Source organism: Dipodomys merriami, unplaced genomic scaffold, assembly GCF_024711535.1.
Source record: "Dipodomys merriami isolate MVZ:Mamm:240054 unplaced genomic scaffold, mDipMer1.0.p SCAF_2, whole genome shotgun sequence".
Classification (NCBI taxonomy): Eukaryota; Metazoa; Chordata; class Mammalia; order Rodentia; family Heteromyidae; genus Dipodomys; species Dipodomys merriami.
The window spans coordinates 58,715,801-58,729,060 of record NW_027203381.1 but is presented as its reverse complement, the minus strand read 5'-3'; the positions used below and the strand labels follow the sequence as shown (position 1 = coordinate 58,729,060).

General features: G+C 37.4%; 1 protein-coding gene across 2 annotated transcripts in view; it reads right to left on the bottom strand.

The window, feature by feature from the left end:
* The window catches only part of Vps8 (VPS8 subunit of CORVET complex), a 228,588-nt gene that overhangs the window by 176,478 nt on the left and 38,850 nt on the right, over window positions 1-13,260 (bottom strand). For both annotated transcript variants that reach the window (XM_070029739.1, XM_070029740.1), the window contains 6 exons: window positions 11,895-12,019; window positions 10,500-10,586; window positions 6,453-6,520; window positions 4,859-5,012; window positions 4,268-4,327; window positions 2,409-2,516 (listed from right to left, as the gene is read on the bottom strand). In XM_070029739.1, coding sequence (XP_069885840.1) covers window positions 2,409-2,516; window positions 4,268-4,327; window positions 4,859-5,012; window positions 6,453-6,520; window positions 10,500-10,586; window positions 11,895-12,019 — 602 coding nt within the window. The remainder of the gene's footprint in view (window positions 1-2,408; window positions 2,517-4,267; window positions 4,328-4,858; window positions 5,013-6,452; window positions 6,521-10,499; window positions 10,587-11,894; window positions 12,020-13,260) is intronic.

The window sequence follows — 13,260 nt, the reverse complement described above, 5'->3', positions numbered from 1 at the left end:
CAACTCCTACACAGCTGGAATTACAGACTTGGACCACTATGCCTAGCCCTAGAAATCCATTTCTTAGGTTAACAATGTTAATGGGGTCAGCAAATTATGCTGCAAAGGGCCATACCATAAATATTTTTAGACTCTGTGGATCATGTAGTCTCTACCACCCTATTCAACTTTACCAGTGTACTGAGAAAATAATCACAAATAATATGCAAATGACAGTGTTCCCCTAAAATTTTATTCACAAAAACAGATGTGGCTGGTCAGATTTGGTCCAATGATTATGGTTTTCCAACCCTTCATTTAAATCCATTCCACACATTCAATCTTATAGTCTACCATGAATTTCTCCCTGTTAAAATTCTACAAACATGCGTAAACATCTACTATATATAGGTTCTGTCTATGTCCTCATGGCTGAAAACAGTTTCCTGGTGGCTAGCAATAGAGTTGATCTCTAGACTTATAGAGCTTTTAGTCTAGTGAAAAAGAAAAATATTAGAGAAGAAATTTAAGAAGTCTTAAATGTGGCTGGAGTCTTGGTTCAAGTGATAGAAAGCTTGTCAAACAAGCACAAGGTTCTAGGTTCAATTCCCAGGTCAACACTACAAAGGAAAAGATCTTATATGAGTAAGTGGAAAGAAGTACTAACTTGATTTCAGATCAGGGAAGGCAACGTTAAGCATTAGCAGGGTAAAGTCAAAGACTATAAAGACCACACAGAGCTTTCCTGGCAGAGGCAAGAGAATAAATGAAGGCTCCCAGGCCAGAGACTAACTGGGAAGACTTAAGTAGGTATTTTATTTAATACTGGAAAAGCAGTCATGGAAGTGGGGAGTCACAAAGGGAGAAAGATTTTGGAGGTAGAATTAACAGGATGTAGTGATAGAACACATGTGAAGGAAGAAAAGTAACTGAAAGGTAACTCTTGGGATTCTAGCTATTCTAGTGGTGCCACCTTCTTATTATTAAGCAAGAAACTGAGACAAGATGACATAGGCACATGCTTAATTTTCTCTCCTGCCCCCAAATGCTTATAAAATGTTCCATACTTCTCTAGATCACCTTAATCCTCTTTGAGTGCGTGCGTGCGCGCGCGCGTGTGTGTGTGTGTGTGTGGTGTGTGTGCGTGTGTGTGTGTGTGTGTGTGTGTGTGTGTGTGTGTGTGTGTGTGTGTTTCAGTCCTGGGACTTGAACTCAGGGCTTGGGCCCTGTCCATGAGCTTTTTTTTTGCTGAAAGCTAGCACTCTACAACTTGAACCACAGAACCACTTTCGGCTTTTTAGTGGTTAATTGGAGAAATAAGAGTGTCAGTCTTTCCTGCTAAGCTTAGATCTCAACCTCCTGAGAAGCTTAGGATTACAGGCGGAGCCACTGGACCAACTTTTTCTTTTTTTTAATTTTTTATTGTAAAGATACTATACAGAGGGATACAGTTACATGAGCAAGGTAATTGTTACCCCCTCCATTGTTTTACCCCTACCATCCCTTCCCTCCCTACCTTCCCTGAGGTTCTTTTTTTTTTTTAATTGTGGTTAAGTGATTACATAATTTCCCAAATTTCACAGTATTATGGAATAATGATGCTCATTTAAAGTCACAAGTTCATTCTAACTTTCCTGGAGCAAATTGTCTATCACAGTCTATAACATATAACGGTGTACACTATACACCATACATGTGATCAGCAGCATGGGGATATTTAGTAGTGGTTCAACCAGATGAGTGGGAGTTCTTTGTTTCTTAAATCCTGTTAATTTTGTCATATCAGCTAACATTTTGGATTTAGCATCCACTTATCAGGGAGACCATGTACTGTTTGTCTCTTTGCTCTTGGCTTATCTCGCTCAACATGATTCCTTCTAGCTCCATCCATTTCCCTGCAAATGCCATTATTTTGCCACTGGACCAACTTTTAATCCTCATCACTATAATTCAGTGCTTGAACTGTTATTTTTAGTGGCAATAAGCATACCATAGAAATATAATATGCTGTGTGAAATAAAAAATGTTTTATATTTCGTTTGCTTCTTGTACCCATCAAAGTGCAGAGAAGAGTAGGTACACAATGATACATAACACACAGAGATAGATAAAAAACATTAATATAGACATGTCCACATATACATAGAAATAAACTATTAGTTATTGTCAGCCAAAGGAACTAGAACTGAGAAATAAAACATGACAAGTTATATACTAAGGAAGATCAAGGATTAAGCTCCCCTTCCCTCCGCACCACCATGTTAACCATTAAAACCTTAAATAAAAACTAAATAGGTCAATCTCTCTCCAAAGATTTATGATAATAAGACAGACTTCTCTGCCACAATATTAAATTATTGATGAATCAGGAGGAAAATCTGTACTACAACACTTTATAACAAACAGGATGCCATCGTATTAGAACTTACCAACAGAAAATGAACAACATCACCTCTGCAGAATGCAAGCATGGGGTTCACATAATTATGCACTGCCACAAAGTGCCAGGCCAGCAATGGAACACTGGAGGGATCCATCTACACAAGAAAGGTAGGAGAAATTCATCATGGTTTATCGACAGGACAAAGTAGAAATCCTATTTTAAACAGCTAACTAGTATCCCTTGACAAAACTGTTTCCAACTACTCATGAAAATATTGTGAAGTAAGAACTAACTGTGAAATTTTACAAGGGAACTTTCTGGGTTAATGACAATGGTCTACATCTTGATAAGGATCTGGCTTACAAATATATTATGTATTTGTAAAAGTCTGGCAAATATACACTCAAGATATGTGCACTCATTTCATATAAACTACGGAAAAATCTAAGCACTATTAAACTCTAGCTAATTAAATGTATTTTGAATACTTAAGGTATTGGTTTCCATAAAAAAATTACTTTGATAGGTGGATAGATAGATGGATAGATTCATAGATACTTCATAAAGAATAAATAATAATAAAAAGGTATGGTAATGATAGAATTTAGATGACAGGTATATAAGTATTTAATGAAAAATTCAATATAAATAATAAATATTAAGGGAAAGACAAACAAAACATAACGAGATGTAAGCAGACGTCATAATAAAAAGCTCAGATAAGAAACTAACTTAAGATAGTTAGTGGCAATGTCAGCCAGCTTTGCCATCTAAAAGAGCAGACCTGCTTCTCCTGGTGCCCAGAGATATATAGGGTACAAAGAAGAAAACTATAGTATGCTTCCTCAGTTATAGGGGCAGCTGCTTTCTGAACTATCCAGGGTTCTGTGCCATCATTTTCCATCACACCAATACCCCTCCTCATGCATACATTAGAAGAGCACAGCTCTCTAAAAACACCAAGCAGGAAACAAAAGGGAAAGTGGGGTTTGAATAATATACTTGTCTCTCAGTGTCTGGAGTGCTTAGTTCCATCGCAAGCCCTTCCACCCTAATATACCAAAATCCATAATACTCAAGTCCCTTAGATATAATGGGAAAGCATTTGCACATAACCTATGTGAATCCTCCCATATGTTTCAATCACCTGTACATTTCTTATAATATCAAATACAAATGCTATGTAAATAGAAGTTACATTTTTTTAGAGAATAATGACAAGAAAATGTCTTCACCTGTTTGTTACAGATATAATTTTTTCTGAATATTCTGGATGGGTGGCTGATTGAATTCATGGATACAAAACCTACAGACATTTAAGAGCAACTGTTCTTTCTTAAAAATATCTTCTAAAGTAATGTATCAGAGGTACAAGACATGGACAGCATATGTAGCACAATTTATGTTGGACATTATATATTCTGGAGTGTTCTATCAGTATTTCAGTGTCAAAGCAGCAGATAGCAGGCATAATCCTGGCTCAGCCCTGCTATCGCATAACAATGTCCTTTAAACACTGAAATCGAGGATAGGACTCAATACATCAACTTATCCTCCAGCTTTAAGTCCAATAAAGAAATTTTACTGTCCTTAAAAGGGCATTAAAAGGGGCTAGGAAAATCTATGCATGAAATTAGGTGTGACCACAAAGTGCTAAGACAGCAATACTAGGGAGTGTTAAACTGAAGTTAAAAACAAAATCTAGCTATATTCATAAGAGAAAATTTTTAAACAATAGACATAAAAGTATATGATTATCACCCTAAGTCTAGACAATGATTTCAGAGTGCTGACTTCCATTCTACGTAGATTTCTGCCAATCTCACAGAACTCAAGAATTCACCCCGAGAATTGACCCTGACATGGTCCTTTCTCTTGCTGACAAGATAGCAAGACATAACTCACCCGTCCGTAGGGAAAAGTCATCCACACTTTCAAGGATGGCTTCAATCCAATGACCAGTATCTTTAAGGAAAAAAATATTTTCAGTATCTAACTTGATATTTTCAAATGGTTTGTGTTCAAAGCCTCTAAAAGTTAAGAGTTTCATCTTGTAGGCATAACAAACATCACTGAAAACTGATAATAGGACATAGGGGTAAAGAGGAAAGAGTGAGAAAGTTAATCTGGTTAACCTAATAGATATATGTGTGAAATACTATAGCGATATTTCTTTGAACAATTAATATCGATCTAACAAAATAAATAACAGGAATGTAAAACAGGTTGGGGGCAGTAAGAGGAGAAAAGAGTGAATGAACAGGGTAAAAGAGGGTAAAATATGGTAGAAGTACTTTATAGAGATGTATGAAAATGGCTCAAAGAAACTTGTTGAAAGGAGGGTAGGGGTATGAAGAAAGGAAAATCTGAATCAGGCACATTGTAAGCAAATATGGATATCTCAAAATTGAACCCTTCTATACAACTAATGGATGCAAATTTTAAAATGACCACTAACTCAGAAAAGAAAGAATTTCATCTTCTAAACACACCTACCTTTGTTAAGGATGCCATGGCCAATAATGAAAACTGTGTGATGGGATGATCTTTCAATTCAGGCTTGGAATGTAGAGGTTCAATGCAGCATACCTCACCCTTAGAGCCACTGAAGAGACATCTAGATTCACAGGTCCTCACTCCCATCACTCTCCTAAAATGTAATCAAACAATTCAGAATCAACTTAGTTATGATCCAAGGCACTACTAGCCCAGCCTGTAACAGCATCCAACTCCTATTCTTGCCTTCAATAGTCCAAGCTCCACATGACTGCAGTATGATCTTTTTATTTTATGGGTCAGAGCTATCATTTTTTTCTGCTAAACACACTCCACTGGTCTGCCTCTGTACATAAACTCCAAATTCTTTACGTACATCTTAAAAGTCCTACAGGATCTGATTCCTGCCTCGACTTCTCTTCCACTACTGTCCTTTCTAACAAAGTCAAGCTCCAGCCATACCAGGCTTCTTTGTATTGCTCTAGCAGAGTCAACTGTGTGCCCATCTCAGAGCCTTTGTGCTTCCTCTAGATCTTTCCATCTGTTTACTAGCTCTTTTTTTCAAATGTTACCTACAAAAGTCTTTCATATGCTATCATCAAATGCATTCTAACACACTGACCTGTCAGTTTCTTCATAGCATCCAGACCTACCTGTATTACTTTATTTATGTGACAGCTTATTTTTTTTTTTTTTTGGGTCCGGTCGTGGGGCCTGAACTCTGGGCCTGGATGCTATCCCTCAGCTCTGCAGCTCAAGGCTAGCACTCTACCACTTGAGCCACAGCACCACTTCCGGCTTTTTCCTTTTGGTTTATGTGGTGCTGAGGAATCGAACCCAGGGCCTCATGCATGCAAGGCAAGCACTCTACCACTGAGCCATCTTCCCAGCCCCTGACAGCTTATTTTTTATGTCCTTAGTCTCTTCCCAACTAGAATGTAAGGTCTAAGAATAGGGACATTGTCCAGTTCACAGCCATACCTCTGGTGTCTTGATAAATACCTACACATAGGAGATTCTCAATAAACATAAGCTAAATAAATAAGTAGTATTACTTTGTACTCAGTATTTCTGGAGCTTTATGAAAAATAAAATAAATAAGACCTTGAAGAACTAAAGGAAACATAATTATAAGCTATATATGCATTCAACATTTTCCTTAAACTTCAGTCTGGTAAGTATTCTTCCATATATTTAGATGAGTCTTTGCTCTTATTTAAAGAGTAAAGAGGGCAATTCAAAAAGCAATAAAAAAGCCCTTTACACCTGTCATTATAATAATAATCAAGAAGGCCTGGGGTCTAAATTAAAATTAGTGAGCTATTCCAGAATAGTGGCTCCCCAGCGTGACAGCATGTAAGAATCCCCTGGAGAGTAGGAATCTAGAATCCTGCCTCAAACCTACTCAGACAAAATCATGGGGAACCAGGCCTGGAATTCCACGTGTTCCATATGCCTCCCCAGGTAATTGTAATACACAGCCATAATCTACTTTCAATCACATAGGCTTTCCAGACCTCTTCACATTCAATTTCAAATCATTAAACCAGAGCTAGATTTCTCATTTGTCAATAAATGTCCATTAGTCTCTTACTTAAATGTCAATTCAAAAACAGAACCTCCGCTGTCGTTGCAAATTGCAAGAGTTGGATCATCTGTGAACTAAACAGAAAAAGGAATTAATTTTCTTGTAGAGTTTTAAATGACCAGTCAAATGTTCAGTAGATCAAGGGGAAAACTATAAAATGGTGAAAATCTACACAATGCACAATTCAGCATTTTAAATAACCTGAAATGAGACATAGCTCATCACTTGAAGCATACAAAATCATCCTTATTTAAGACAAAAGTGGCTCAGCATTTTTAAAAAGGTAAGACTTTCGAAAGGTAAAAGTACTTTTCCTCAGGATAAGAGGAAAATATTAAAATGGTTAATAAAAGGCCTGAAGTTCTCTACTTGGCTTTTCACATTAAGTTTTTTTTAACTTAAAATGACTTGGATACATTTGCATTTGTATTATTTGGATACATTTGCAGTTACCTAGTTTCTAAAAATAAAGACAGAGTAAAGGATGCAAGATATCTCTGGGAAATGGACTTGTCTAAATAACTTTTGTGACTATCTAAAGATTAATCCTATATCTAAAACATCTCAACTTTTTATATATCTCCCTAAAATGTGCTACCTTTGTGACTGACCTTCCACATAGTATATACTTCTATCTGGAAAGCTCAATAATCGTGCTCACAATGATAGTCCTAAGGTATGGGAAATGTTACAGAACACAAAGTGATTTCTATCATTTATAGTGCCCAGGCTCTTAAAAAGACAAAGGTTGGTGAACCATCTTAACTGGCATGCCTTTTTACTGAGGGATGGTGTAAAGCAGGAAGCAAGAGTCTCCTTCCTCCATTACATATAAGTGCCCTATTTTTGTCTCAAAGCCAGTGTGGAAAGCATGTATCCTATAAGCATTCATGAAATGGTTCACTGGAGTTCAGGATGAATAAGAGAACTCATGTTTCTATTTCCTTTTCTACTTCTTGTGTATGTATTATATAAAATGCTTTAAATTAGTATAGCAGTCACTTATTTATATAGTTACACAAAAAAAAAGCACAAAAAGGATGAAAGCCAAATTGCTATTGATAGGATGGAGGATTAAGTTTAGAGAACAATGAAAACAGGTACTCAAGTGCATGTATCTGTTGTCAATCAAACTTCAGAAGTATTCAACCACATATGTATATTTCTCTAATGTCAGCATCTGCACATAACAGCTCCTGATACTGTTTTTTAATTTGTGCTGGTCCTGGGGCTTGAACTCAGGGCCTGAGCCCTACCCAGAGTTTTTTTGCTCAAGGCTAATGATCTACCATTTGAGCCATACCTCCACCCCCAGCTAATTAACTAGAGGTAAAAGTCTCAGACTTTCCTGCCCAGGCTGGCTTCAAATCTTTTTTTTTTTTTTTTTTTGGGGGGGGGTCGGGTCGTGGGGCCTGAACTCTGGGCCTGGGCGCTGTCCCTCAGCTCTTCAGCTCAAGGCTAGTGCTCTACCACTTGAGCCACAGCACCACTTCCGGCTTTTTGCTTTTTGCTTATGTGGTGCTGAGGAATCGAACCCACGGCCTCAGGCATGCAAGGCAAACACTCTACCACTGAGCCACCTTCCCAGCCCTGTCTTCAAATCTTGATCCTCAGATCTCAGCCTCCTTAGTAGCTAGGATTACAGGCGTGAGGCACTGGCACTTGGAAGTACCGTGCTTTTAGTCCTAGCTATATCCTCCTCGTTTCTATTTCTTTTGTGTCTGTTTTTCCAAATAATTTCACTTTTTTTCTGCAAAAGGACTGGCCAGTCATTTACTTTAACTTTTTAAAATTTTATGATAAAGGTGATGTACAGAGGGATTACAGTTACATAAGTCAGGTAATGAGTACATTTCCTTTTGAACAGTGTCACCCCCTTCCTTATTCTCTCCCAGTTTTTCACCTCCCAACTTCATTCTCCCTCAAATTGCACAGTTCATTCCCAACATAGTGTCTAGTGGGTTTTACTGTTGAATTGGTTCACTCTTTGTCCCACCATTTCTGCGCTTCTCCTTCCCCTCCCTAAATCAGATGAACTTATATATAAGACAAAGGATACAGAAATCATAAAAGAGACAGAAGGGAATAAATGAAAGGAAAAAAGTAAAGAAAAAAAAGAACTGAAAAGAGTACAATTAAAAAAAACCTCTTGCTTCCAATTTTTGGAGTCACTTGAATAATCATTTTATATGATTATATGCACATGGCTATTGAGTACTTGTGATCCTCTCCTAAGAATATCCTCCTTTTTCTCACTACACAAAATGTGTAGAGTGCTGTTTAATCATGTCCAAGTGTAATTATTTGTCTTTTACCTGTAGATTTAGAGGCACATTCTAATTATGACTAATGAGGGAAACCATGAAGCCTACATTTCTTTGGATTTCGCTTTCTTCACTTAGTATAATTTTTTCTAAATCTTTCCATTTCCTTGTGAATGGGATGATGTCATTCTTTCTGAAAGAAGTATAGAATTCCATTGGGCATATGTACTACATTTTCTTGATTTGTTCATCCACTGAGGAGAATCTGGGTTGATTCCATATCTTAGCTATGATAAACAATGTTAAATGAACATGGTCATGCTGGTGGCTTTAGTGCGGCCTGGTTTGTGGCCACCTAGATAGATACCCAAGAGTAAAATTGCTGGGTCATAGAGAAGCTCTTTGAGTCTTTTGAGGAACCTCCACACTGTTTTCCAGAGTAGTTAAACAAATTTACATTCCCACCAACAGTGTAGTAGTACTCCCTTTTGGCCACATCCCTACCAGAATCTGTTATTTAGTTTGCTTGATAATTGTTGTTGTAATTGGGGTGAAGTGGAATCTCAAAGTTGTTTTGATCTGAATTTCTTCTATGGCTAAAGATCCCAAACAAATCTTCATGTGTCTATTGGCTATTCTTATTTCTTCTTTGGAGAAGTCTTTAGTCCATTTATTAATTGGGTTGCTGTTTCTTTAAGGATTTGTTTGGGGGAAGTTTAATTTTTTTGAGCTCTGAGTATAGCTAGTAAAGATAACTCCATTTATTCCTTCAATCAGACATTTATTGAGCAGTTGCTATATGTAAAACATAAAACAAATGACAGATTCTGATTTCAAAGATCTTAATCGATTAAGAGAAATAAGCTACATATAAACAATTATAACATATTACAAGTTGACACATACATTAGCAACATGCATTGAAAGAGGAGAAATTCTCTCTACTTTTACTTGTCTCTGTTGTTTTCATTGTTACCAAATGCTTCAATGCTGCTTTGTCACAAGAGACTTTTTTGTAACTAACCTAGATGCAGATATATAAACTCCAGATGCTGCAGATTTTAAAAAGCATGTGTGTGGATGAGAACTCCACATAGCTAAGCAACAAAATATGTATGAGATTAGAATCTAGAAGATCTGATTTTAGATTTCCTAGTTAAGGTCCTTTACCTTTTATGCCTCTGAACATGGGCTTGCCAGCAGGCAAGAACCAAGGTTCACATGTACTTATAAAAAGAAATCTCTTACTTAAGTCAGTTTATGGTTTTCAAGTCTGGAAGGAAAAAACCAAGACAGATCTTAATGCATTTCTCGTAGAGGCCTGAAAGAAAATAAACCAATAGATTCATTTCTCAATATAATCCAAACCTTGGTTCTTTCATGATTGGTGCCTTGAACCTCAGGCCACTTCCAACAACAGACAGAGCACACCGCCACCTTTGCAATAAAATCTTGGCTGACTAAACAAGGTAAAAAGAGCTTTTAAAATCTCCATATAAGTGTTCAGCAGGGTGCTGCCTGCTTTTGTTGCCAGCCTCTACTCTGGGATCACATAATTTGCCCTTTTTGCTGCTATATCTACTAGACTTCAATTCAATCAGAAGTTGAATACTAGCCCATCTCTGCTTTTAACTTGGGAAAACTTTTTGTTGAACTCATCACATAATGTTTAGCTTTGTGATAAATACATTTGGAAGGCTTCCGATTATCAATATAGATAAATTTACCTTAAAGATGACACAAAGGCATACTAATAAAGAGGATTAGCAGAAGAAAACAAAGTTATTACCTTGATATGCAATATTGCTGTTCCTGGAGGATGAGCATCTGTTATTGATCTGAGAAGTTTTCCACTGGCCAAATCCCACATGGTGATCTATAAGACAACTAGGTGCTTTAAAAACAAATTTACTGCTATTTTTTTTTTGACTTAAGTATGCTGCCATTCTGGCTGAAATAATCTTTTCCTTGCCTATAAACATTGCAAGCAAAGAACCATAAAGCTAAACATACCTAGAGGCTGCAGCTCCATTAAAGCACGGAGCCTTTATTCTGCCTTCATCTACCCCTCATCCTGCCCAATCCACTTGGCCCCTTAGATTTCAAATGTTGATCATATACAGAGAAATGGAAGTGATTTCTCTGATAAGTCAATCTGTTTAGCACTGGTAAAAATTACAAGAAAGGCTTAGTGCCAAACCAACTAGTGATGCATAAATCAAAAGATGGGAAAAACCACATCCTATGGTCAGTCTCAGAAGTGGAAAGAAAGAAAGATATGCCTAAACAGTTATCAGCGATGAGAGAAAGCAAAATATAATGTACCTAAAAAGCAGCCACAAAATATGTACTACTACCATAAGGAAATAGGTTTTATATAATTCCATTTGGTTTTAGAAAGCTATTTATTAAAATAGACTCATGAATTCCAATATAAAAATTATAGACTCGGGGCTGGGAAGGTGGCTCAGTGGTAGAGTGCTTGCCTTGCATGCATGGGACCTTGGGTTCAATTCCTCAGCACCACATAAGCAGAAAAAGCTGGAAGTGGCGCTGTGGCTCATGTGGTAGAGCACTAGCATTGAGCTGAAGAGCTGAGGGACAGTGCCCAGGCCCAGAGTTCAGGCCCACTACCACCACCAACAACAACAAAAATTATAGACTCTAGCTCAGTCAATAATTTAAAACTTTTAACGAAAGTCATACTGATCCGAAAATTATGTAATCACTTAATCACAATCAAAAAAAAAAAAAGAACCTCGGGGAAGGGAGGGAGGGAGGGGATGGCAATGGAGGGGGTAACAATGCTCAAGAGGAAGTGTACTCATTACCTCACTCATGTAACTGTAACCCTCTGTATAGTATCTTTACAATAAAAAAATTAAAAAAAATACAGATTAAATTTAAAAAAAATTTTGAAATTGAAAATTTTAAAATTTTAAAGAGGGATGTTCAGTCACTAATATATATGTGAATAGTCCAAATCACAAAGCATAAATAAAGTGTCTCACCCTGAAATCTAAAAAAAAAAAAAAGAAAGTCATACTGAGCAAACTCAACTTAGCTTTAATAGACATACTACCTGAAAATATATATTTGTCTTCAAAATGGTGATCTAAAGACATTGGTTTTTAAAAATTAATTATAACATTATCTTGGGTAAGAAAGAAATTTTACATCTTACCTGGCCTTTAGCAAACCCACAAAGAAGTCTGGAGCAGTCATTGTTGATGCTAAGGGCAGAGATGGCACCATACTGAGCTCCAACACTAGTGCTACCCAAGCAGAGCCGCAATGCTTGATTCTGATCTGAAGAAAGCAGTTTTCAAAGACAAGTGAAAGAAGTGGAAGAGGGATGGGGATAGGAGGGTAATTAATTTTAGCTTAAATGGGGGAATGCTTGCTTAGCACACACAAGGTCCTGGGTTCAATCCCCAATCAGGGGTGGCAGGGGAATGTAAGAAAACAAATACATAAATATAATATAGGCATGTTTTTAAAGACTGGAAGTGGCAAGAATCAAAAGCAGATGATGAAGACACATTCATTTAAAAACACATTTACTGAACATTGAGTAGAAGCTAGGCATTGATATACCAGGAACAGAGAAAACATTAAGAGAAAACGTAAAAAGTACCAATGATAAGTCTAAAATTGTATATTCTTAAATCAGCCATCTCTCAGCTGCCTCATCTAGAATTGTTTTTGTGCTATTTTCAAGATGCTAGGATACAGGCACTACTACTTACTACTATTACCTTTTTGCAGGGGTAAGGAACCTTGTGCCTACCAAGGGCCATTACCATATTATCAATATAGGCAGATAGACTCAAGCAGCCAGTCAGAAGCATTCAAGAAGCATATATGTTTGTTCTGTCACACAGGCCTTATATTAGTCTCACCTAGGTGGGACATTGCCCACTCCTTCAAAAATCAAAACTTAAAAAGTTAAAATGTGGGGCTGGGAATGTGGCTCAGTGGTAGAGTGCTTGCCTAACATGCATGAAGCCCTACATAAACAGAAAAAGCCAGAAGTGGTGCTGTGGCTCAAGTGGTAGAGTGCTAGCCTTGAACAAAAGAAGCTCAGGGACAGTGCCCAGGCCCTGAGTTCAAGACCCAAGACTGGAGAGTTAAAACATTTTAGTTTGGCAGGGAAATGGATGGAGCTAGAAGGAATCATGTTGAGCGAGGTAAGCCAAGAACGAAGAGACAAACAGTACATGGTCTCCCTGATAAGTGGATGCTAAATCCAAAATGTTAGGTGATATGACAAAACTAACAGGACTTAAGAAACAAAGAACTCGCACTCATCTGGTTGAACCACTACCAAATATCCCCATGCTGCTGATCACATATATGGTATATAACATGTGAGCACCGTTATATATTATAGACTGTGATAGACAATTTGCTCCAGGAAAGTTAGAATGAACTTGTGACTTTAGGGCGCTGGTGGCTCACGCCTGTAATCCTAGCTACTCAGGAGGCTGAGATCTGAGGATCACGGTTCAAAGCCAGCCCGGGCAGGAGAGACCGTAAGACTCCTATCT